Source organism: Cottoperca gobio, chromosome 14, assembly GCF_900634415.1.
Source record: "Cottoperca gobio chromosome 14, fCotGob3.1, whole genome shotgun sequence".
In the NCBI taxonomy this organism is placed as follows: Eukaryota; Metazoa; Chordata; class Actinopteri; order Perciformes; family Bovichtidae; genus Cottoperca; species Cottoperca gobio.
In genome coordinates, this window is record NC_041368.1 from 5,516,266 (window position 1) to 5,542,585 (window position 26,320).

Genomic DNA, 26,320 nt, shown 5'->3' on the forward strand with positions numbered 1-26,320 from the left:
GACGTCATAGTCGCATTCAAGGCGAGACAATAATTACATTTTTTCATGAACTGCTTTGAGAGTTTGGGCTATTTTACTTCTATAACATGTCTTCTTTCAGACTAGTGGAAAGAAAACATCCAAAATACACATTTAGGTGATTATCTTACTAACTTTGTCTATTTACTTCTGTACATTTCTCCAAAATTCCCTAAACGTCAGCATTACATAATGCCTTATTTGCATAATTGAAATGTATAAGAAATACTACAATTTCACAAGAAAATTATTTTCTTTATGCAAGTATTAAACTGTGGAAGTTTCACGGTGATATCTATTACTTAAAAATGTTGACTCTATTCATCTGTAGTGAATTTTGCAATACATATTTCACACTCTGAGCCTGAAATCTCCACTTCATTAGCACATACAGACACTAAACTTTCCCGTTTCATTCCTATCTACACACTGAGGATTTTTACACAGGGGTTTGTTCATATAGCATTCATAGCCTGATTTATAGAACATTTTATTCCTACAAACATGGCCAAAATCTTGTTTATGTACAGTATTTTCTGATGTATGAAGTGGTACAAAGAGATTTTCAAAATTCCCTCTGTAAAAACTTTTGACTGTAATATGACAACAAAATGAAACCTGACTTTATCCAATGTTCAGATTTATGTTATGTATCTATATACATATTACATAAGAGAATGCCTCATTTGCATATTTAAACATGACATTTAAGAAATATTACAATACAAAAAAACAATGGTCTTCTTTTTAAATACGGTAAGTAAAAACTGGACGAGTGGTCTCGTCATTTTTAAAGGGTATGCAGATTTGACATAAAATACAAAATAGCATGGTTAGATTGTGTGTGATAATATGTATTTGTTGAAAATATTTGTTTTAGCTAAAAGCTGTACAATGGGTTGGGCACAATATTTATGATAAGCATGTTTGTCAGCCAAACTGAAACTTCAAAATAAGATTAGACCTGACCCTTGTCTTAGAAACAGTGCAGGGGAAGTTCACGAAAAGCATTATTTAGTTTTATACCTCTTGCTTTATGTTTGTGTTTTATAACACATGCTTTTAGGAGCGTCACATGAAAGTAATGAAGGCTTGACATATGTTCATTTGATAATGTTTGCTCTCATAAACCTGAAACCAAATCTTAGGCAAATTAAATTATCAGTAGGTGTGGAGAACCCCTTAGCGTCCGCTGGCTCTGGTATCAAGGTTAACTTTAATGGCTATTCTCCATAAAATTCCAATGTTTATGTTTTATAGAGGCAAAGTCCATCTCTTGGCTAAAACAGTTTTAAAAAGGGCCAGCTAGTATGGTAGAAAAAGTACAAAAAAAGAATTGACTGTCAGTGGAATGTTTTTGTCAAATAAGATGTTACATTTAGTCTTGCCTGTCTGCTGTAGTTACTGTTGTTGACGGACAACAGACCCTATAATGCCTGGCACTTGGCTCGGGCCCTGCTGGCTCTCACACAATGGAATCTTTTAAGCAGGCTTTCTCGGCCCTCCTGTTATCTGCCCTATCAAGTGTAGTTGCATTCCTATCTCCATTTCAACAGCCCTGAAACTCCATTTTGGCCGGGAGGTGTGTTCACTGTAAGGTGAAATCTACAGAGGAAGGTATTTTGCTCAGAAGAGGAAACATTTTTCAGAATTGGTTTGAAGGAGCATTTTGAAACTGTAATGTCCAGAAAAGCTTGAACTGAATTTAACAGACAAAGCAGTTCATTCAACATCACTGCACTTTATCCAGTTAAAATACATCACAATGAGAGGAGCCACTGTTGACGCTGCTACTGACGGAAGATTACAGTCTTATATCCGAAAAGTCGTTGCAAGTCAAAGTGCAGAAAATAATCTCTTGAGCGTGAGGTCAGTTTGTACTGTGAGACGATATCACAAACATGCCCAAAGGGAATACACTGTCCTGAGGCAATCTCTAACACTCAACCGTAGAGTGTGACAAACCTGTGGTTTCTTTACACTGCATAGTTTAGTTGCCTACTTAATTTATTTTTTACTTTTACCCATCTATTTATGGGATGGAAACATTATTCCAAACAGCACTTCATGTTGCCTTTTGTGCTCAAGAATGTATAAAATCCTCAAAGTCTATATTGTCATTTTATTTTATGGTGACTACGCGAAATTAAAATAATTGAGGAACAACACTTTTGTTGTCAATACTCAAGGCCAAACCTTGTAACTCATGATTACACATGTCATTCATTCTCACTGGATTCTATAACTGATGTAACTGTGTCCTTTCTTGCCCCGCCCTTATTTGACTGGTTTCGGCTTAACCCGTTTACCCGCCCTCTGTTTACTCTATATAACCTGCTTCCGTAGTACCTGCGGGATCACTCTGCCACTGTGCTGACACGAGCCACTGACTGTCTACACAGCCACTTCACTGCATTACAGGGAACAGCACTAAATTGTCTCCATGTCATCTGACCAGGAAGACTGCCACCTGTGTAAGGAATACCTCAGGGATCCCGTGTCCATCCCATGTGGCCACATCTTCTGCTCCGTGTGCCTGAAGACTTACTGGGACCATGCTGACCACACGGGCTCGTACCTCTGCCCACAGTGTAGGGTCACCTACAACAAGAGGCCCACCCCGAGACGCATGGGAGGCTCCCGCCAATCCACCATCCAACGCAACACCGAATCCTTCCCGCCTCCACCTCCGTCCCCTGACTACAACTACGCGGGACCCCAGGATGTAGGTTGTGATATCTGCATTGGAAAAAAGCACAAAGCCATGAAGACCTGCCTGATGTGTTTGGCCTCCTACTGCGAGAAGCATCTCAAGCCCCACTACGAGTCAAACACTTTTAAAAGGCACAAGCTGGTGGATGAAATCGGCCACCTGGACAGACAGATCTGTCCCCAGCATCAGAAGGGTCTGGAGCTGTTCTGTCGCACTGACCAGATGTGCATCTGCGTGCTGTGTACAGTGAAAGAACACAAAGGTCACGACATGGTGTCTGCTGAGCAGGAGAGGGCGGAGGAGCAGGTACTGTCTACTTTACTTAAAGCGACAACACAGGCTGTCAGATTGCCACCTGTTTAGCAACAGGATTACTAAGAATGCTAAAATGTGCTTTGCTCATCATGATTAGTACTGTTTAATTCAGGGAGTGGAGGAATGTACTTTGATTCAAGTACTATACTTATTTCAAGGCACTTGTACTTTACATTAGTATTTTGATTTTATGCAACTTTCTACTTCTACTCCACTACATCTCAGAGACAAATATTGTACATTTTACTTCACTACATTTGTTTATTTTCAGGGTACATTTTTCATCGCTAACATCATGTATAAAATACTGACAGGGAATAATTTACTGCACAGTCAATAGTTTTACTTTTGAAACTTTTAGTAAACTTTGGAGATGATTCTTTTACTTAAGTAAGGTTTTGAATGAGGAACTTTTATTTATAGTGGAGTATTTTCACAGTGTGGTGTTAGTAATTTTACTTAATAATAATAATAATAATAATAATAATAATAATAATAATAATAATAATAAGTTTTATTTGTATAGCACCTTTCATACAAGAATTGCAGCCCAAAGTGCTTCAACGCAAAAACATAGTACAAGATTACACAGAGCATTTACAGTACAATAATCACAGTGTTGATGTAAATGAGTCTGAAGTAGCATTAAAAATAGTATAAAAATAGCAGAATTAAAATAGTATAAAATAGCAGAATTAAAATAATATAAAATAGCAGAATTAAAATAATATAAAATAACATTGGAGATTATGCCTCGTTTCCGTATCTGTGCCGTACTTAACGACCCTCCTGCCGGGAAACCACATTCATCACCATTCTTGTAAATGCTTTAAACTATCAGAGCCATATTTTGAAAGCATGAGATCAACAATTCAACTGGTTTACTCCCTTTGTTTGTTAAATTTTATGGAATCTTTCGGTTAAAGCCAGTTTTTCTCCAATAATATTTTTTCAAACACATTTATCAGAGAAACTTCCTCTTTTCCCCGTGGTAAAACAGTCTATTTGATCTCAGGTTTTTCAAAAATACACACTCTGAAATTTATCGAAGTTACCTTTACACATTCAATGTTAAACCAGGTATAGCAAAAAATTAAAAATTTAAAGTGGCATAGAGTAGCAGCATTAAAACATTCACCATTAAAAGGCTACAATAACTTACTTACTTTTGAAGATATTGAGCGAGCTTGCCTCCCTAATGTCTGCAGGTAAAGTGTTCCATAGCTTTGGTGCGTAATTGCAAATTGCATCCCCAATTTTCTTTTGGATATTTCTGGGAACATTTAATAAACCAGTATTTGATGATTGTAATGTTCTTAAGTAAAGAATCTGAATAATTCCACCACTGAATATTTGTGAACCTTTTGTTATTTCTGAGTCAACGGTGACACATGCACAAATCATGTTTTATTGCACTGCCACAGTGGCAGGTAATGCATGACAAAGCATCTTACAATAGATGGAACAAGCATGTCGTGAAGCCCATTCATATAATTACATTACAGTTCATTTAGCTGACGCTTTTGTGCAAAGCGACTTACAATAAGTGCAAACAATCATGAGGGTACAACTCCGAACAGCGGGAATCTTGCAAGTATCTCAGCTGCAAATAGGTGAAATAATAAGGCTGCTCCATGCATGTACAGCTTCCAGTGTCAACTTTGAACGCTGTTATAATAAAGTCTAACAATTCGATGATTTTGTTCATTTGAGTTGCTGATTTGTGGAATTGCTGTCATCAACAACACTGTGTATTGTTATTGTTATAGCAACGGCTTGGCGCCACCCAGGCTGAGATCCAGGAGAAGATTCATGACAGACTCAAGCAGATGGAGGAACTAAAACAAGCCGTGGACTCACTTAAGGTTTGTTCCACTTTCATCCATCACAGATAAAACCAAACTAACCACTGTAGATTGAATTGAAGGTTAAATTAACTACCAACATGGACAACATTCCTCCGTGTAGGCGTGATGACAGCTTCTCAGTATGCTGGCCCAACTAGTGTGACTCCTTGTTGATTTATGACATACATCCTTGTTTCCTGCGCAGAACTCAGCCCACACAGCACTGCAGGAATGTGAGAAGATGTTTGCCGACATGATGCGCTCCATTGAGAGGATGCAGCAAGAGATGACAAAGCTGATCTCCTCCAACAAGAGAGCAGCACTCAACAACGCAGAGGGCCACATGGAGCGTCTGAGCCATGAGATCACTGATCTGAAGAAGAGAGACAGCGAGATCACCCAGCTGTCCCGCACTGAGGACCACATCCACTTCATCCAGGTAACTGACAACTACTCCAGAGACATGACTTACATTCAGTACCACCATGGACAGACTATTGAATGGGCCCACTGGGCTCAGGCCCAACAAACTGACCACACAGAGTCGTAAAAGGACCATAAAGAGCTTTGAAACAACCAGAAAGACAAACAAAACAAGCAAAAAGATGTCTGTGGCTCTCTGTGGGGCCTCTGTGGGGCCCTTTACATGTCACCAGTCAATCACAACGCTAACTGACAGACAGACTTGTGTTACAAAATATCACATCTAATACACCAACTCAAACTCAGTTAATGTAACTACAAAGTCAAAATGTACCACGTATAACACTAAAATGAAAAGAAAGAAGAAAACAAACAGAAAACAAACTGACGGTATACATTATCATGAATGCGTTGCTGTTTTTTTCCTTATTAGACATACCACATGCTGATAGCCCAGACGGCGGCGGAGGAGCTGCCTACAGTGAGCGTCAACCCCTACTTCACCTTCGGCCCAGTCACTAAGGCCGTGTCTGAGATGAAACAGCACCTGAATGAATTCAGCAATGATGAACTGGTTAAGGTGGCCAAAGCAGGTGAGTTCAAAAACACAGGAAAATGTAAAAGTGAATTTAAATAGTCTAATATATCTTCAATCGTCTGGTAACACTAAGCACGTGTCATGAACATTTATCTCTGTTACCATGTTAACTCATTTGTTTTTATTTTATTTTTGCAGTTAACAAAATGACCTTCTGCGAACTGGATGAATCCAAAAACAAGCATTCAAAAGCAATAAAAAGTAAGTCAGCAATTAAAGAAAATAACTTGCCTATTGTTGGACACTTCATAAAGACAGCGCTATGGAAGCTTTTTTTTCCCACCACATTGGCGGTAATAGGCTTCCACAGCCAGCAGAGCTATGGTATTTAAATATATATATATATATAGACCCAAATTAAAAGTTAAGCATTTCACAAGAGACAATAGGGCTTTGTGCAGTGCTGTTTGATGTTATTCATTAGAGGGTAGCCTGAGGTCACTCAGTAGCCACATAGTTAAATGTTTACTTTGATTAGGATGTCAAACTGCCAGCGACTTAACATTAACATTCTCCTCTGAAATATAATTCAGTTAAGTTGCAGTTCAGATCTGCTTCATTGATGAGAACAGCATTTCTAGATATTGTGACAGTATCTGGGTTAATATAACAAGAATATCAACACCACCCTATGCCTGTTTTCTATCCGTCTTCATAGGGACGACACGTGTATTGTATGTGGTGTATCACTATTTTCTGATATGATACACATATTTACTTTCACAGGTGAGGAAGCTGCTGTGTACAAGTCTGTACCCGTCCAGGAACCTCAGCACAGGGACGATTTCATGAAATGTGAGTCTCACTTTGTCTGATACCTTTTTCTGCAGTGACACAGATCACTACTCTCGCTTCTCATTTCAGTGCATGAGGTAAATTAAACGCTGATGAGGTTCTCTGTCAGACCTTGTGGTTGACCACAAAATCTGGCTTTAGTAACTACTGTATGTCCCACAGTGTTGACAGAGATGGGGATCGACTCATTAACTAATATATTAGCTGGTGCTTACACAGCTTTGGGATTTTACTTGTATTTGCAGTTTAAGTGCAGTTTAACGCTGATTATTCAAACTAACTAATTCAACCAACCAGATAAGAACAAAAAAAAGTCTGCGTAATTGTCCTTGATAAAAAAAACTAGTACATTTTCCCAATATCATAAGAATATTCAGTTTTAAGCAAAATGCCAGTTGTTACTGTTATTTAACTAAATACAAACAAATAGTATTTAAGGTCATAGGAGAGGGAGTTCAAAGGTTTATATATACAGTCTATGGTCTCACCTTACAGTTACAGTTAAATATACACTTTGTTAGATGGACTTCTGTTTGTGGTCAAACTCACGAACAGTGTTGATACCTCTGGCATTCCAGATAATAGGCCGGGCAGATCTAGGAGAGGCCCCCGGTTGTCCCACCAACTGTGACCCGCAGAGGTGGAGATAAACAGCAGGCAGGTGACATCCAACCCCAGTTATTATTCTGATTTCTGTATCCAGCCAAAGGTTCTCCCACTTTTCCTTTAGAACATGATAAAGCAAAAGTTAGTTCAAAATCGAACAGAACTAGAAAACTAAATGACGTGCAGCTTGTGATGCAATGGTGAGAGGTGCAGTTGTGAAACCGGCTTTGTCCATCTTGGGTTTAGTCATTTACATTTAACCCAAGCCATAAAATCAATAAATGCTTCCTCTTGTGAAGAAGGGGTGTAAGAAATGATTGATACACTTGAGTATCGAGATATTATGTTTTGTGTTACTGTATCGATTCAGTGTATACATTTTTAATGAATAGTTTAAAAACGATATAACTAATATTTTTAATTCACCTAAAGAAACCTGCAAGTACTTATTTTCTTTACTGATATACGGAAATGTTAGTTCTTCCTTTAGTTAGTTATCCTTTTGCTCAGTTTGCACAAAAAGTAGTGGTACGATGTTGATAAATGCAAATGCAGATTCTACTGTTCTGAATGCAGAAAAAAAGAGTTTTCTCCAATATTACGCATATGGCAGTGTATTCTCAATACTGACATTTTTATTTAAACATTTGTAATATATTGCCTTGCTTACAGTATCGCAATATATCAGAATATATTGAAATGTAACCGCTGTATCACGATACGTATCGCATCGGCAGATTTGTGCAAATACACAGCTCTAAGTAAATGTTCAATGTATCTTCCTAGATGCCTGCCAGCTCACTCTGGACTCGAACACAGCCTACAGACAGCTCTACTTGTCTCGCGGGAACAGGAAAGCTATCCTCAAGAGAGACCCTCAGTCCTACGGTGACCACCCTTCCAGGTTCGACTCCCTGCCCCAGGTCCTGTGTAAGGAGAATCTCTCCGGAGGAGCATACTACTGGGAGGTTGACTGGAGCGGGGAGGGGGCTGCCATCGGAATCACCTACAAAAGCATAAAGAGGACGGGTTACGGAGACAGCTCTCGCATCGGCTACAACCGCAAGTCTTGGAGCCTCTTCTGCTCTGATGCCAGCTACTCAGCCCGCCACAACAAAGACCAGATAGAGATCAACGCTCCCTACTCGTCACGTATAGGGGTGTTCCTCGACCACACTGCGGGTACCCTCTCTTACTACGCTGTGGGGGACACCATGTCCCTCATCCACCGCTTCAAGGCCTCCTTTACCGAGGCTGTCTTTCCAGGCTTCTGGGTTTGGTATGAGTCAGGCATTACCCTCCTCCAGCAGTGATTAAATAACACACTTTCTGTGATCAATGTACAACTGTGATTCAGTGTTTTGGCATGGATGAACAAAACAAAGCCATTACTATTCTCTGATGATATGTTATAATTCTTTCACAAGATTAAAAACATTTTTTGACTAAGTGTTGTGTATCAGGGGAGCTGTTCTTGATGAATGTGAATATTCTGCAAATCAACATGTATGAAGATCAAGTGTACAAAATAAATGCATTTAAATTATATATTTTAAATAATCAAGGCTGTGCTTGATTGAAATATGTCATGTAATCACTTATCATTATGATACTTATTTTGATCAATAAACATGTTATAAGAAGGATAAACTGTGAAATCACTGTTGTATTTTTAGTTCATACTTCTATTATAACTATTAACGATTAACTTCACTCAACAGACTAATTACCTGTCCGTCTGCTTGCTGTGCACTAAAATATGAAGCTGGGGATTAATGAAACTGGTTCATCCATTCAACCTTTTTTCTATTTGGATTCAACATCATCGTCTGGTGTTTTAAAGGGTTAGTTCAGATGAATCAAAGTCACACGATAACACAAGCAAACAATAAAAACTAATTGAACAAGGCAGCGGTAGACCAGAAACTCCCGTGTTCTGCAAGGTAAAACTTCTGTTATTGTCAAAGGCTGTTTGATAGCAAGGTAAAGTGGTGAAAATGTTCTAAATATAGCTTATCCTTAAACTGATATTTATTTATTTAGGTGGGCCTTTTTTTTAGATTGCAAAAAAATAATCTTTGCTGCTGCCCTTGTCCAGAGCAGGACATTCCTTAGCTTTTGTGCTGGTACTCCTGTCTGTTTCTCCAAACTGGGGACGTGCCGACAGCCATCTACAGTAGGTAACACACTGACTATGAATAAGTATCTCATACAACCCCACTTCAAAAAAATCGGACTATCCCTTTAATGCTTTGTTTGTGAAGAGCAGTGTTGGAGTAGGTGATGTGTGACTGAGAGTGACAGGTGGTTGAGCCTCATCTAGGTTTGGCCTAGTCTGACTCTAAAGAGCTTTTAGTCATTATAATTCTGGATTCAAGCAGTTTACAGTATTAGTAATGCAACACACAAGCTTTATTTCTTTACAAAAGTAGCTGTAAAAGTGGTTGAGTTTCACTTGATTATTGTAGGAGATAAAACTATATGCCAGTGGCCATTGTTCTCTTTCCTAGATCTTAAGGGCATGTCATGTCAAAGTAGCCTGATTATAGGACTGTATTGTTATTTTGTTTTCATTGGCAGCATTTCAGAGGTCTTGAACTAGAATAATGACAAAACATGTTTTTCTTTTGGACTTTGGTACGTGCATTCTGTCAGTTACATCTGATTCTTTAAATCAAGGGTCTTCAACGTTTTTCAGGCCAAGGACCCCCAAACTGGTGTAGCATGGAGCAGGGACCCCCTTCTGCAGCGGTATTCTTCTCCTTTAGTTGCTACTTATGTAAACTATTTAACACCAGGAAACATCACAACTGATGACATTGAGAAAAAAAAAGGTTTGGTTTCAGTTCCAATCGTCTGTTACTTTCAGTATCCTGAGTTTAGATTGTGGAATCAGAAAACGGCAGCTACAATAAAAACAATAAAACTTTGAAGATACAATAGAGAGGATATGAAAAACTCCAGAGTCCTTGAGATTATAATCAGCAGGTGAGTTTTGCCATTGTTCAATGATATTGTATCCCTGATTGATATTTTCATAAAAAAACATTTTACCACAATGTCTCTGAACAAGGTAGCAAGACTGAAAGGTAGGATAGACTTGATGAGGGATTGTGAAATGAATCTCAATATATTTCCACCTCTTCAAATCACATTAAAAGGTTTGTTTTTTTACTTGCTGCTTTATACAGAGATGCATATGCATTGTCAAAATCTAATTGTGTCATTGTGTATTATTTGATTTTTTTTACACACAGAAAGCTGGTGAGAGGCAGCATTCAAAAAGTTAGAGTTTACTCCTGGCAAAATGCAGAACATTGATGGAATAACTAAATTAATCTGTTTGGCAGTCATCTGTGTCAATTTGCTGTAATTTTGGCTGCTGTAGCTGCTCTGCACATACATTCTTAAACATGTAAAATCCCATGTGAGCCTTGCTACCTCTAGTGGAGAATTGTAGCCCACACAGTGTCATCATAGGCACCTGCTCACCGCACGCGGGGAAAGCTTCTGCGCGAGGAGATAATTCACTGTTAGAGATACAAAACATGTGCAAGTGTGAAAAGTGCAAGAAGTATGATATAGGCCTAACAAACAGGTTTGTTGTTTGTTCATTGAGTAAAACAGTACGGGTCCAGTTTACCTATGGCTTAAAACTTCAAACACAGACTTATTCATTCCTTATGAGATTGCCTACTTCAAACAACATGTTAAAGGCTAACCTCCCTGAACAAACTCACCTCCCTACATCTATCTGCTTGCAGTTTGTTTTCTAAATCCTACATCGTGTAAAGCAATTGCATATATGTCATTTTGCATCACCAAGAGTTAAAAGAAACATTTATGTGTTATTTAGTTTTAAATTAAAAATATTTTAATGAATAAATAAAGGTTAAATACTAGACCTTTCTTCCGGACACCAGATGGGGACACGAGGCAAGCAGTATAATCGCTTAAATAGTCTAACATTCACAGGCTCTGATCCGAACCTACACAAAGGGTAGCCTCACTTTATTTCATTAATCTGTAATTTAATAAACAGATTATAACGTTGTTATCCGATCATTAGGCCACCCGGTCTATAGAGGGCAGTCAATCGCAAAATGTACATAGAAAAAGACATACTTGTTTCTTGTCGGACAAAATTACCCGGCGCACCATTAGAAAGAAGCGCCGCCGCATTCTCACATTTTCTCAAGTGTGGCTGCACAGGTGAGTTTAAAATCATACGATAACTGTAATAAATACTTTAGACCCTTTACATCATGATACTGTAGCATGTTTACTTTAATTTAAACTATTGCTATTTGCTTTAGCATCAATTCTTCGGCGGTGTGTCACAGTAACGTTAGTTGCTGAAGACATGAATGGAGCTAGCTAGTTTGCTAACATAACATTAGCTAGTGTTAGCATTATATTTTGCTGTGCTAGCGCGGTCGAGAAGATGGCAGGCATCTTCTTCTGGTGGCTTATTCGAATCAAGCTCCTCTTGCTGACAACTGAGATGGATGTTTTAGAAAAACGACGAATATGACTAATTAAAAGCCACAGCGATGTATGTAACTCATACACTGTTTGTGTTGTGGCATGCGTTACAACTGTCACTATGACAACCGACTGGACACGACATTCTCTGCAGGTGAATTGGTGTGCTATTCGTTTTCTAGTGTTCGCACTGAAACCTGTTGTGAAACCTGATGCTTTCTCTATTAATTGAGAATAGAGTATTTCTCAATGCTGTTAAGGCAGAAGCGTTATTCACTCCTGGCTGTGGTTTGATGTCAGATGCATTCAGCCTTCTGATGGCAGAGACCTTGCCTATTGATTTGTTAGTGTTATTAATATAGTGTCCAATACCACCTTGTTAACCTCAGACAACGGTCATTTTCCAATAATAAGGGAAGTAGAAAAGCTGGGAGAAGTATTCATTCTTTGTTACTAGTTATTGTTTTTGATTATAAAGACATGTTTTCTGTCTGCTTCTTAACAGATGGCGACTACAAAGGTTCCAGAGGTTCGTGACATCACACGGATCGAGAGAATCGGTAAGCATCCACGTTTACACTGGGACCCTTACTTTTCAGCTGTTTATGGGCACAAGTTAATGATAGCTACATGTGTGTTCTGATAGGTCAGCCCTAATGTATGTTGTACCTGGCCTTTGCTACCTCTTCCTTTATGTGCTTAATATTAATGTGTTCATTTCTGTCTTGTGTTTAGGAGCGCACTCTCACATTCGTGGCCTTGGTTTGGATGATGCTTTGGAGCCAAGACAGGTAGCGTTAAGTCTAAGGTTCATATCATTTAGCTGTTGTTCTTCTTTAGTTGGCATTTAACATCTAAAGTCTAAAGAGATGTATATAGATGTATTTAGAGTATAACTCTGTAAGGAACTCTGTACTTGAATCCAGTGTATGTCAAGTAATTGAAAGACTAGCTTAGTAAAGGATTATAAGCAGAAATGCTGTGAATTCTACAGATGTGTTGGATTACATCACAGAATAATCAACGCTTCAACCTTCATACCTGTTCCTGTTCACCTGCAGGTGTCTCAGGGGATGGTTGGCCAGCTGGCCTCCCGTCGAGCAGCAGGGGTCATTCTGGAGATGATTAAAGATGGCCACATAGCTGGCAGAGCAGTACTGATCGCTGGCCAACCTGGCACAGGAAAGACTGCCATCGCTATGGGTAAGGGCCACATTGGAGGCTTTCCAGAACACAATATCATTCCATCCTCCCCCTCTGGAAGTCATATTGTTGTTGTAATTGGCTTAAGTCATAGTTAAAGCAAGATTTTATTTTCCCGTATACACTAGCTGAGTATAGTTTGAGATGAGATTTTGATTACATTTTTTATGCAGGCATTGCTCAGTCTCTTGGCCCTGATACACCCTTCACAGCGCTGGCCGGTAGTGAAATCTTCTCCCTGGAGATGAGCAAGACCGAGTCACTCAGCCAAGCTTTTAGAAAAGCCATCGGAGTGAGGATCAAGTGAGTGAGAAAACACTAATTGTGTTTTGTAATTCGCATTGTTTGAAATGAATCGGTATTCATACTGGGTTTCTTTTACAGAGAGGAGACGGAGATCATTGAAGGAGAGGTGGTGGAGATCCAGATTGATAGACCAGCCACTGGAACGGTAGGCTGCAAGTGTACTCATACTGTAACTGGCTGTCTTGCACAGTTCTCTTTATATCAGAACACACTATGACCCTGTTTATACCTGGTATTAACACAAGTGGACAACACTAAATACAAGTGTAAACGACAAATGCTTGTGATCTGATCACTCAAACCACTTGCTGAGGTGGTCTGGGACACATTTGACTGCATGTCCTTTGTAGTGTAACAGTTTGTTCTCAAATCACATAAACCAAGGGTTATTAATGGCACCTATACTAATGATGGTAATGATATAATAACGCAGACGCTCCTTAGTCTCAACCAAGGCGGCAAACCCTTTATTGCTCTCGCATTGTGAACGTCAGCGTATTATAGCTTCACTCCTTCTGTATTACGAGTGCATCAAACATCTTAGGCAATTTGGATTTCTTCTCCTTTTTTTTTTAAAGTTCCGGCCAAACTATACATGGAAGAGTGCATTGCTGCCTCCCGCCTGTTAAAAACAATACGCTTTTGGTCTTTGCAAACAGAATGATGTATGTGTTTATTTGCCTTTTAGAGTAGGAAAGTGAGATCCATTCACAAGTGGTCACTCGAGATGCATGCGGAGACGCTTCTAATGCCAGGTTGTAAACTGACGTTTTCAGAGTTGTCAACTTGTGATCCGATCACTCAAGATGCATATTAATGCCAGGTGTGAACACGGCCTATGTGAGTAACACTGCTGTCATTAAACAAACTCATACATATTTAACTTTGTCTCTCAGGGTGCCAAGGTGGGCAAGCTGACTCTAAAGACTACTGAGATGGAGACAATATACGATTTGGGCAACAAGATGATTGACAGTCTCAGTAAAGACAAGGTTCAAGCAGGGTGAGTCAATCGCTTGTTCATTGATCTTTACACATAAGGATCACTCAGGCCTGTCGAATAGGATGCGGGATCTAAACTGTCTTTCTCTGTTTCCTCTCAGAGATGTTATTACAATTGACAAAGCCACTGGAAAGATCAGCAAGTTGGGCCGCTCCTTCACCAGAGCCAGAGACTATGATGCCATGGGAGCTCAGGTATCCTGTAACTGTTACATTAATACGATTGCAACAGCAGATCTTCACTGGCCATTTGTCTTTGGCCATTGGTCACGTGGATTCACAAAATGCATTAACCATAACCTGTAATATCACCACATTCCTTGTAGAATAGTGATGAATCCAATGGGACAGCTTTTTGAAATTAATTTTATTGTGTCCGTGTCCTCCTTGTAGACCCAGTTCGTACAGTGTCCGGAGGGAGAGCTGCAGAAGAGGAAAGAGGTGGTTCACACAGTGTCCCTCCATGAGATCGACGTGATCAACAGCCGCACCCAAGGCTTCCTGGCTCTGTTCTCCGGAGACACCGGAGAGATCAAGTCTGAAGTTCGCGAGCAGATTAATGCCAAAGTGTGTGAGTGGAGGGAAGAGGGCAAGGCAGAGATCATCCCTGGGGTAAGTGCAACTATGTGTACATGTGTGTGTTTATATTTGCTTTGTCTCTGATTGTACATTACTTATTCTCCATGTTTGTGTTTCCAGGTGTTATTTATTGACGAGGTCCACATGCTGGACATGGAGTGCTTTTCCTTCCTGAACCGAGCCCTCGAGAGTGACTTGTCCCCAGTTCTCATTATGGCCACCAACAGAGGCATCACCTGGTACTATTCTGTCTATATTTTCCTCCCATCTGATCATTTTAGTTGTCTTCTTTAGGAATACACCAATAGAGAATTCTAAGTGTGACGGTTCTCTCCAGCACATGACCCATTTCTAATAAATGAATTAGAAACCCATAAACTTTTCTCTCTCTAGGAAAGGAAACGATTTAAATTTAAAGGGAATGACTAATTCTTTTGACTTTTTACAGAAGTTTTTGTCGTGTTTTTTCTTTTACTTGAAATGTACGTCTTAAGTTGATTGTGCAACAACTCATTTTATTTATGGTTAAATGAGCTATTTGTTTTCCAAATGAAATTGTCATACAAGTGGTATGTGTCTGCGTGTACTTTGAAAATTGACAATAAATATTGATCTGAAATGCTATGGATTTGATGGACGTAGAGGAAGGCTATACATGAGGACCTTTGCTGGGAGGACATTTGTGTAACTTTTAATTTGAATGGAATACCCCTGACTTAGGGTTTTACATTTCTGTGAATAACGATACATTTTTCAAATATGCACTCTGTTGTCTCTTAGTATCCGCGGCACAAAATATCAAAGCCCTCATGGCATCCCCATCGACCTGCTGGATCGCCTGCTCATCATCGCCACCTCCCCTTACACTGAAAAAGAGACGAGGCAGATCCTCAAGATCCGGTGAGAATCTGCGTTCATCAGCTGTCGGCAAACTATATTTGCTTCTTCCTAGGGTTTGTAAAAGGGAAATCAACTCGCGTGGTTTAATTTCAGGTGTGAGGAGGAGGATGTGGAGCTGAGCGAGGAGGCTCACACCGTCCTAACTCGCATCGGCATGGAGACGTCACTGCGCTACGCCATCCAACTGATCAGCACTGCTGGACTGGTGTGTCGCAAACGCAAGGTGAGCAAGCAGAACGTATTGCTGTAGCTGTAAAACATGTAAATAAAGTAATTGTTATCAACTTCTACAAGCAACTTTTAAAATCATTGGACAGATTATATTTCAGTAGTTCTAGTCTTGAATTCCTGTCGTCTGTGCTAATGTCTTCTCTGTGCTTTGGCTTCTTCAGGGGACAGAAGTTCAGGTGGAGGACATTAAACGGGTTTACTCTCTGTTCCTGGATGAGGCCAGATCCTCTCAGTACATGAAGGAGTACCAAGATTCCTTCCTCTTCAATGAAAAAGGTGAGTTTGCTGTTCGTCCTCTCTGTCTACGGCAGGGTTCTCAAACATTTTGGGGTTTTCCAAGAACCCTCTCCTCATTGTAACAGTGATTAAACATATGCTTACGAAACGTTTGTACTCTTTGATGCCCATGGAACTTTTTGTATTCTAAAACCTTTATACCAGAAATGCTTTTAATCAAGATAATAACACTTATATACTTTAGATTACATTAGGACTCAACTTGACCGCATTTATACTGAGTGACTGATTCATGACGTGATGTGTCACAAGCATATCAGAGTTTCTATTGGCCCAAAAGCTAATGTGGGTGGAAGTTATGAACTTAATATTCTTGTTTTATTGACGCAAATGGTCCCCATCTGTAGATATGGCCTTTTAATGATGCAGCACAATCTTATATTTATGAGAGTAACACTGGTGGTGTTCCTCGGCTTTGGATTGCTCACAGCAACACTTCACGTTGATTCTGTAGTCACACAAGTTAAAGTCAAACAATGCAGCAACATGCTGAAACATTAGAGAGGATTTCTTCTTTTTTCTTGCAAATGCAAACAGAATGGGATATGTACCTTTTTAAAGAAGGTGAATAATCTTTCTACACAATATATCCAATTTCTTCATTACATGTTGAATAAGCAAGATTGATCTGTTCTTACATTTCAGAAACGCCTTCAATGGATACCACATAATGAAGATGTCTGCTTTGTTTTCTTACACTCAAGTTTTTATGTTGTCGATCGACTCTGCGGTTGGAGTCAATTCAGAACTGGGTTTTACTTAAATTTGATTAAGATAGAATTCAAATGTATAAATTGATTAAAATCCCCCACATGTTCTCCTCTGTTTTCCTTTAATTCTACATTGTTTGAATGAAAAAAGACTGAATTTGACTTAATTCTGAATTTTCCACAATTCTGTTCATCATCGAGGCCTTATGGCAGGAATATCCATTCCTTCAGTGTTTTTTTCCTTTTTGTTGACTTATGACTTTGTTTATTTTTATGAAAATTATTAAACAGGCTTTTCTAAGCACACTGGGGTCATTTGTTTTCTTATTTGTCATTCAGTCTTGAACGCTACAAAACAGTTTTTAATGGTGAGAAAACATTAATTGGAATACCATACCACAAGTTGTTTAATTTTTAATTCCTTGATGTGACCTGCACTAGTTCCAATAACCGAGCTCAGTTGAGGTTCATATAACTATCAAACCCAAACTATTGTTAGCAAAACGTCATTGCCCATACACACTGATCCCGAGAATTTTAGAATAAAACTTTTCTGAATAATGTAAAATGATTTAAAACAAAATACGTACATTTGTTTAATAGTATTTCCCTCCTATTTCACATGGTTGTTAGAAAAAAGCCCCGTCTTTATCCTCAGCTTCAACATTATCTTACCACCAGGCTGTAAAGCAGTATGATGGTGTGTTCACGCCAAAGTTATTGCAACAGTGCAATTACAAACAAAGTCAATGCAAAGACCTAAACAGACTCCTGTTAGCATTGACATTTCCTGAGCCATCAGAAATAGAAAAATGATTGCATCAATATTTGGGCACTTGTTTTTTTTAATAATAAAACTCTGATCAGAACATTTTAGAAGTTGTTTGCTCGTCTTCTTGCAGACAGACCTGACAAAGCATCAATTCAGACTTCTTACAAATCGGTATCATGATGTAGTTATTTGGTGTGAACACAGCCATATATTAATGTCCCTGTTGACCGTATGTATCACCAGTAGCATCAGTGATGGTTATGTATTGTTGAACGTATTCTCTTTTGCACCTGTAACCAAACCCAACAGTGATAGCACCGGGTCTCTGAGTACACCTGTACATCACTGCAGTAAGGTGAAAAGTTAAACCACTGGAGGTCAGCAAAATCAAGAACGATTACAGCAAACAAAACCTCTTTCCGTGTTCATATTGACATGTGAATATGGTTTTACAGACATGGAAAAATGTGAACCTATCCTTTAATATCCTGGCTCAATTGTTTAGCCTGCTTTGACCCTTCAAATTAATTTGGCCTTTGAAACTTGAGACATTTGAAACTACTCTTTACAAGAGGAACAGACTTGAGGTTAAAGCAACATATTGTACATGACAAATGAGCTTAAGACACAAGTGTGTAATGGTTTGTTGCCACAAGGTGGAGCCCAAAGATCTTGTTCTACAAACAATACAATGTACAAACTATCCTGAGATAAATGGAAGCCCCGGACATGTTCTTCAATGAGCAAGTCAAACAGCATTGCTGACGGCCTAAAAATATCTTCCTTTTGCAACATGTAGTTTATTAAAGACTCCTTTCTGTATGATGGGTGTGAGCTCATCCACACCTCAATCTCACACCCAGTCTGATGCACTGTAGGTGCTTCTTCCACACACACACACACACACACACACACACACACACACCTAGATTCTTCTGTATTTGGCTAATTAGATGCTTAGTACCACAAGTCCCAACCTTGTTTGTAGTGTTAATCCATTTTGGGCTAATCATATGTTTAATTAATCTGAAAATAGTTGCCTTTTTCAATCACAATTGAGAAAATGTTTTTGAACCAAAGATGTCACTAATTGTTACATTCATTTATTTATTATAAAAGTGATCACAACACTGTATTCCATGATATCTATTCCGAATCCTATTAAAACCACAGTCACATTTTAGTCACGAATATTACCTCCAGTCCTCCACCAAGAAGCTACATTTCTCTCGTAACCAATTAGAGCAAATGAATCAATTTTACCTGCATATAGTATTAGTACAGCACAGACAGTCTCCTATGTGGAAATGAATATTTAATGTTTAGTGCTGGTGGGAGAGAGTTCTGCGTGGATTACCATGCTGCCTACATCCCATAAATCCCCCTCAGTCCCACAAGTCTGCTGTTGGCTGCTGCCGACCAGCGCATCTGATGGATTCACTGGTTGGATTAAAGCTGGGATAAACTTCATGAGGGTTCAGTTGTTTGCATGTAAGACAGGGTGTGTGCGTGGTACCTCTCTCTTGGGATAAACACATTTTCACATTTACTTGATGTTGTTAAAATGTGTTAATCTTTATCAGAATTTAGAGAGCAGATACAGAATCACACTATTACCTCTGAGCACCAGTCTGAATGTATCTAATATCTGTTTGAATAAGACCTGAAGACATTTATTTTTCTCCAGTGTCCCTGTGAATCCAAAGCATTGTCTACAGATCATATTCAGCTCAGACCCTCTGGGTGTGAGTAGGGTTTCTTGGATTGGTTCCCACTCTTTGTCTGTACACACCACTGTCCACAGGCTACAAGGCTGCACTGCATGCTAACATGTTGTGGCATTTTGCTTGCTGCACAGATTTCGGTGCCCTTTCTCCACCACAGTCAGGCCACGCTAGCATTCTGCAAATGTCCCTATCACATAACCATGCCTCTCCCAGCTGTGGAGATTTGTCACCAGACGGTGTAGTTCAATAGGAAATAGAAATCAGTGAGGGATCTTTCAAACGGCCAACCTGATTATTTTCACCTGGATCACCTGAAAGCTTTCACTGTTTCCGAGGTCATTGGAGGTTCTCATAGTCTAATGAGGCGTTCACTATGAATGTCATTAGCTTAATGTATCCATATCAAAATCAATTCCTTCACTCATGCAAGGAATCAACTTGCTGATCAATTTAATTGATTTGAGGCATTGTCAGCTAGGATTATCACTTCAAGAGTCCTTTTGAAATTCTTATTGTCACAATACAAGAATCAAAGGTTTTTTACAATATCTATATACCTTTTTTTGTATTCTATATATAAGCAGGATGTTGAAGCAAAAACATTGAAGCAATGTAAGCTATTGCGTTATTGTGTGTAGTAATTGACGTATTATACAGTCCTTAATACTGTATGTGACTTCTAATTTTTAAGTGTGTGTGGTTTAATGTGACAGCTTACTGCTGAGAAGCCGCTCAGCATGGGAACTGATTACACTAACTGTTTACTGGACTTTTAAGTTACACTTGACTCGACACTTGACTCAAGCATCTCTCAGATACGTGTTTATGCAGAGGTTGACTTCTTAAAGCAGAGATGACTTTAGTGTCAAAAGGCGGTCAAGAGAAAAAAGTCGAGTTAGCTTTCAATGCAAAAAACTGATAAACACAATAATAAACATTAAAAAATAAATACAGGGGATTTGGGTAAAACATTTAAGTAATAGATATCACCATCAAACTTACAGAGTGGATTACTTATTCTGCTTTCTGAAATTGTATGTTTAAAATCAAAGTAAATGTCAAAGGAGCCATAAAATCTTTTTATGTTGCGCCATGCTTTTAGGAATAAAATGTTAAATAAATCTTTAAATGATATATGAACAAACCCCTTTGTAAATAGGGTTCAGAATATAGATACAAATGAAACTGGAACATTTGGTGCAGGAAAGAACAACTGTGGAGATTTCTGGCTCAGACTTTTGCAAAGATTCCATACATCTTGAAGACGTTACAGATGAATAGGGTAAAAAAGTTAACTAATAGATATCACCATGTAACTTCCCCTGTTGATTACTTACATTAAGACAATAATCTTTTGTTTTACAAGTTTTATGAAATGTTATATTTAAATATGCAAATTAGGCATTATCTAATGCTACATTTTGGTAAATGTAGGACACATGAATAGACAAAGTTAGTCAAATAAACACCTAAATGTGTATTTTCTATGTTTTCTTTCCACTTCTTTCTTTCTTTCTGAAAGAAGACATGTTATGGAAGCAAAATAGCCCTCCATAAAATCTTAAAACTAGTCCATGAAAAAACAATCTTTTATATTGTCTCATAAGAATAGTATATATGCATCATTTACCAACCCCTTTAGCACATAGTCTTTGTTAATCCTATATTTATTATTGCGTCTCTCTTCCCACATTTTCTTTTTTGATGTCATGTTCCCAAAAAGGATTTTAGGATTGAAGCAACATTTGAAATGTGGTACTTGTGAACGGATATAATTCGAGTCCATTTCCTGAGGTTCCCAAGAAAAAATAAATCCTCTTTCCATCCTCTCTCTGTTTGCCATATGTGAAAGGGCCGAGCATGTGATTCCTGTGGTAAAATTAGAGAATGAGGTCAATTGAAGTGCATATACTGTATGTGCTTTCACATACGAGAGAAAATCATAGAGAAAAACAGGTTGAGTGACACAATGTAATCATGCTACATCAGTTTTAATTCAAAGTAAATTCAGAAACTATTTGGAAAGAAAATACCAGTGGGCTGCCACAGTACCCTACGGCAAACAACCGAAGTTATGAATTCATAGTAATTTCACTTTGATCCAATTTTTTTTAACTTTTAAAACCATTTTGCAGCACAAATGAAAAAGCACAACGTTTCTGGGAGGACTGATCTGAAGGTTGAGTGGCAACATGCAGTCAGTTTCAACAGTCACTGTCTGACAGAACGCAGTGCCTGGTAGCTCACCTACCATCATGAATAATCTATCAATCTCATTTATCACTTATCTCAGAGTGCTGCTCCCTCAATGACATTCATTCATTTGTGGTTAACAGCTCCCTGCTCCCATTCCTCTGGTTGTGTAAGAGATAAGGGAAGTGAGAGAAGAGAGCATAAAGAGAGCGAAGCAAAGCATCTTAGTTCAACTAAGGGCTTGGCAAGAGTAATGCCAGGGAGACGGTGTAAGTGTTTATTCATGTAATGACAGAGGAACCAAAACTGGAAGATGATCCAGGATTTATTTTGAATGCTTGATGCTTTAATATCAATCAACAGAGGCATTTGGAAGGCCTTAATGTCTTGATAAATGTCTTGTTGTTCACTTATTTGCTTTCTGATGACAAATCAGTGATGAAAACCTTGACAAATCAATCTGTATTCAAACTGTCAGTGTGTAGATTTTGAACATCATGTATGAAAATGCACTTTCTGTATGCCAGTTCTATGACTTATTCCCTAAAGCTTTTCCTCCACATCTAAATTATGTTGTATACAGCCACAGTAGCTGCTCGCTGAGACTGTATCATTGAATGCTAATGTCAGCATGATAACATGCTTTCAAGGACAATGCTATCGTTCTGATGTTGATGTTCAGCATGTTAGTTTAGCGTGTTAGCATGCCAACCTTTGCTAATTAGAAAACACAAAGTACAGTTGAGGTTGATGGGGATGTCATGAGTTTAGGATATAAGACATGAATGTCTGAACCAACTTTCACGGCAAACTATTCAGGAGTTGAATGGACATTTCACTAAAATCCTCAAATGTCAACATCGTGGGGGTGGTTAAGGAACAGTCGGGAGATCACCGTAGTCTGTGGGATTCATCTTCTGGGAACCATGAATGTCTGTACGTAATTGTTGCCAATCCAGCCAGTAGATGTTGAGATGTTGTACTGGATAAGTGAAGACTTTGATCTGCTGGTAGGTCAAAGGATCACCATGAGACATTAGTCTCTAAAAAACACAGATCTGCAGATATATGCGGATTCTATAGACAACGGCTCAAGATTTACGTATGGTTTCCGTTTATGTTCCGAGTAGTATTGCCGAATCACGTTTGATTGAGTTTTTGTTGAATGCCCGTAAACAGTCTGCATGGAGAGCGAAAGAGGCGGAGCGCATTGGCCGAAATGCAATCTCAGAAGCCATCGGCTGTCGGACAAAAATAAACTGTTAACTGCGTGTAAACTAGCAACTTGACTGTGTGCATTGCAGGTATTCAGATCAACTATGCTGCAAAGTATCAGAGCATAACTGATTCAGCCCAGTTGGAGAGCATTTAATTACCCAGGGAAGTGCAATATGAGCTGTCTGTGTAATGTATTCCTGGACTGAAGCACTTTTAATTACACAGCACAAAATAGAGGAATATCCTTTATCCATCTAATTTTAATGACGAGAATTGCTGAAATGAACCCACTTGACATCTTGTTCTCTTGTAGAAGAGTGGTTTCATGTGTGCATTTAAAGTTGTGTTTGTTCTTTAGTGGGGGTGGGTAGTTTAATCTATTAGTGTGCATCAGTGTATGTGTGGCCTCTTGGCTGCACACACCTGTATAACCTGAAAGAGGTGACTATTTGTTGTGTGTGTACATACATACATGCTCTTCTGCTTCCATTCATTGCCTCAGCCTGCACTATACACACAAGTCATTCACAAAGCTCCTACCTCACATGTGGGACACATGAATGCAGATGCTAGTGTGAACACATTGGCGTATAAATAGCCTTTGGAAGTATTTCTAAATCAGTTTATGCTGCAGTGGAAACAGAAGCTCTAAATATGGAACCACGCGAGCTAAAAACAGCAACTAAAGCCAACCAACATCATTCACTCTTTGCCAAGTGAAGCATAAGCTCATGTTTAATTCAGAAAACCCTGGTATTCATAACTCACACTTGCTGCACCCGTGACACTGAACCCATTGCGGCACATAACAAGCACAGTTGCGGTAACACTATTCCACTGTCAATTTACATTACATCCTTGTTAGTGAGCATGCAAATCAAATTAATTCCTCATCACATTGGTGACCTCACTGGCACAGTTTGAAGTGAAGCCACTGCTTCAAGGCCTGACGAGAGACGAGGAGTGATCATTATAACTGGCTGTGGGGTAATGACGTCTTCTGCTATCGTGGCTCCAACGACGGCAGGCCTCACCATTACTTGCCATTTATGTCTTCTTGAATCGTCGCCGTTGGTTCCTTCATTGACATTGTTCAGCCCACCATGAAGCACATCTCTTATTAATTCCACATGGGCAGACAGTAAAGAGTTGGAGGACAAGTCATGCTTCCTCTGGAACATGTGTCGGCTTCTTTAATGACACATAGCCATGCATTACTGCAGACTCTGACATCTGAGGGTTAGTTGGCTCCTCGGGCCTGGGTGTCCATTCACTCATGAACGAAGATGCTCAACAACGAGAAAGGAAGAAGAGGAGGGAAATCTTTCAGCTATATGAAGTTTAATGCTGGCAACTACTTTGGCACCTTGTCTGTACAATGTATTTGCTGATGTCAATTCTCGTAAAACAGCTGTTGATGATGTAGATGCTCTTGTTATTATTCCTGTTTAAAATCTCTACATGGGATTAAGAGCATCATGCAATAAGCAATAAGTTGTTATAAGCATCTTAATATTACTACTAGTATATTTGTGGTGATATAAATTATTACCTCAGCCAAGAAGGTTATGTTTCGGTTTGGTTTGTTGGTCTGTTTGTCAGCAGGATTAAGGAAAAACTACTCCGATTTTCATGAAACCTGGTGTGTAGCTTGGGCCAAGGAAGAACGGATCCAAATCACGGGGTGGATACACAAATTATTTTTCACTTATGGAAATGAAAACACTACATACTGTAGTTTGAAATAAACATGTACTGTATTGCTTTCTCTGTCTGACATTCACATTTTCCTTGTTTGCTACATTTTCAGAGGTGTTTTTTATTGCCTTCAGCGTGTGAAGGTCACTCAGTTGTGAGCTCCGTTGTGTCTTTGTGTAATGACAGCAGTTGAGCACGTCCCCGCCTCAAGTGAAGCTCTAATGAAGCAAAGAGCTATTTTTGCCTTTTCCCCTCAATTGCACTAACAGCCTGGAGAGTCATTTGTTGTTCTCTGTTCTCCGTTTCTCCTTTTAATCTCTCGTGTTCAATTGTGTTGGTAGCAAGAAATATGTGCTACATGTGCCAGTGGATGACTTAGTTTGTCAGTTTGCATCTTTGTCTACGCAAGATACAGTTTGTACCAAAGTCTCCTTTCATCAATGTTTCATCCAAGTGCTGTGAACTCTGTAAACTAAAAGCAAATAACTCTTCATAAAAACTCTTGGTGTAATAGAAAAGCCAGTGGAAAACAGATCCCGGATCTCACATTCACATACAGATGACACTATTTCACATTAAATAAGTCTGGGAACATGGCACATCTCTCACCAAGTGCAATCAGAGATTTCTGTCATGTTTCAACCACACTTGCTTTAGTGAAGGTTTCTACAGTGTGAAGCAGGTTGGAAAAGTCGGTGGGTGTCAACAGAGAGAAGGTGAGAGATTCGCAGTGGAGACGTGATTCTGCAGACTGCAGATACTTCTTATTCATAGCTATTTCCACAGATAGACCAATTTCAACCACAAGAGGATGAGAAATGTGAAAAGTATTTGGTGATTAGACCCCATCGTGATATCATATATTGTAAGGGGCAAGTGAAGCCGTGAGTAGAATAGGAAACCCCCCCATGGGGTCTAGACAATGGTGGTAAAGGTGATGAGATGAAGAAAATGCTGAAGATCTGGGTTTGATGAGGAGTGGACTTCTGATGCACCGGATATGATGACTGGAGGTGAAGGGCCGTAACGATATTGCCTGAAATGACAGCTGCCGGCAGCAGAGAGGACAGACTTAAAGTTTGACAGCCGCACTATGATTGGCTGCGGCAAAATCTAGTTGGTTAACTAAAAGAGTGGAAGCCCATAATCAGCGTGTGAGAGAGTACTGAGCATGAATGAATATAAAGTTCGTCTTCCTGATTGAATTTACGCTGAGCTTCATTATCACGTCTACTTTTCTTTTCCCAACCTCTATTTTATGCTGTGCTGGTAACTGTATTAACCATCAGGTCAGTCTTATTACATGAACATCTCTGCCTGCAACCAAATCTTTTTGAAGTTCCCAGACATTCCTACAGAGAGTAAGGAAGCGATTACATCTGTCTGAAATCCGTTATTCCAGCTCAGGAGGGCGGCACATTTTCAGGAGGAAACATAAATCAAATAGATTACACTTCTTGTTGAATGTATAAATTCACTAAAGAATGGTGTGAGTCATGTTTCTTGACATATTATTACTTTAACTTCACACAGTAATTAAATGTGATAGTGGTTGTCTTGTCACCGCAACATAAACTTATTGTGTTCTAATTTTATAATGAGACGCTGCCAAGATGAGCCATTTTCATTACCATATCATTATAGGTCTTTAGTTCAGGCCTTTATATGGTTTCACTCGTTTACA

At 39.1% G+C, this 26,320-nt stretch overlaps 2 protein-coding genes across 2 annotated transcripts; both read left to right on the forward strand.

Annotated features, from left to right (window-relative positions):
• Nucleotides 1-2,461: 2,461 nt before the first annotated feature.
• On the forward strand, nucleotides 2,462-8,719 carry ftr83 (finTRIM family, member 83). Its single transcript, XM_029448106.1, has 7 exons — nucleotides 2,462-3,037; nucleotides 4,816-4,911; nucleotides 5,099-5,332; nucleotides 5,750-5,909; nucleotides 6,053-6,115; nucleotides 6,641-6,709; nucleotides 8,102-8,719. The coding sequence occupies exons 1-7, from the start codon at nucleotides 2,462-2,464 to the stop codon at nucleotides 8,626-8,628; spliced, it is 1,725 nt and encodes a 574-aa protein (XP_029303966.1). The 3' UTR covers nucleotides 8,629-8,719.
• A 2,709-nt stretch (nucleotides 8,720-11,428) lies between these two features.
• ruvbl2 (RuvB-like AAA ATPase 2) lies at nucleotides 11,429-17,339 on the forward strand. The gene is made up of 14 exons (XM_029448107.1): nucleotides 11,429-11,527; nucleotides 12,306-12,360; nucleotides 12,536-12,591; nucleotides 12,862-13,003; nucleotides 13,177-13,306; nucleotides 13,388-13,454; nucleotides 14,206-14,312; nucleotides 14,413-14,506; nucleotides 14,705-14,923; nucleotides 15,011-15,129; nucleotides 15,671-15,790; nucleotides 15,884-16,013; nucleotides 16,183-16,297; nucleotides 16,964-17,339. The coding sequence occupies exons 2-14, from the start codon at nucleotides 12,306-12,308 to the stop codon at nucleotides 16,987-16,989; spliced, it is 1,380 nt and encodes a 459-aa protein (XP_029303967.1). The 5' UTR covers nucleotides 11,429-11,527; the 3' UTR covers nucleotides 16,990-17,339.
• The last annotated feature ends 8,981 nt before the right edge of the window (nucleotides 17,340-26,320 follow it).

Excerpts from the sequence above, each read along its gene's own strand:
- ruvbl2 (XM_029448107.1), top strand. The coding sequence starts at position 12,306 with ATGGCGACTACAAAGGTTCCAGAGGTTCGTGACATCACACGGATCGAG. Across the intron at positions 13,455-14,205 it reads ATAGACCAGCCACTGGAACG|GGTGCCAAGGTGGGCAAGCT; the intron begins GTAGGCTGCAAG and ends TTTGTCTCTCAG. Across the intron at positions 14,924-15,010 it reads AGGCAGAGATCATCCCTGGG|GTGTTATTTATTGACGAGGT; the intron begins GTAAGTGCAACT and ends TTGTGTTTCCAG.
- ftr83 (XM_029448106.1), top strand. The coding sequence starts at position 2,462 with ATGTCATCTGACCAGGAAGACTGCCACCTGTGTAAGGAATACCTCAGG. Across the intron at positions 4,912-5,098 it reads AAGCCGTGGACTCACTTAAG|AACTCAGCCCACACAGCACT; the intron begins GTTTGTTCCACT and ends TTTCCTGCGCAG. Across the intron at positions 5,910-6,052 it reads GGTTAAGGTGGCCAAAGCAG|TTAACAAAATGACCTTCTGC; the intron begins GTGAGTTCAAAA and ends TTATTTTTGCAG.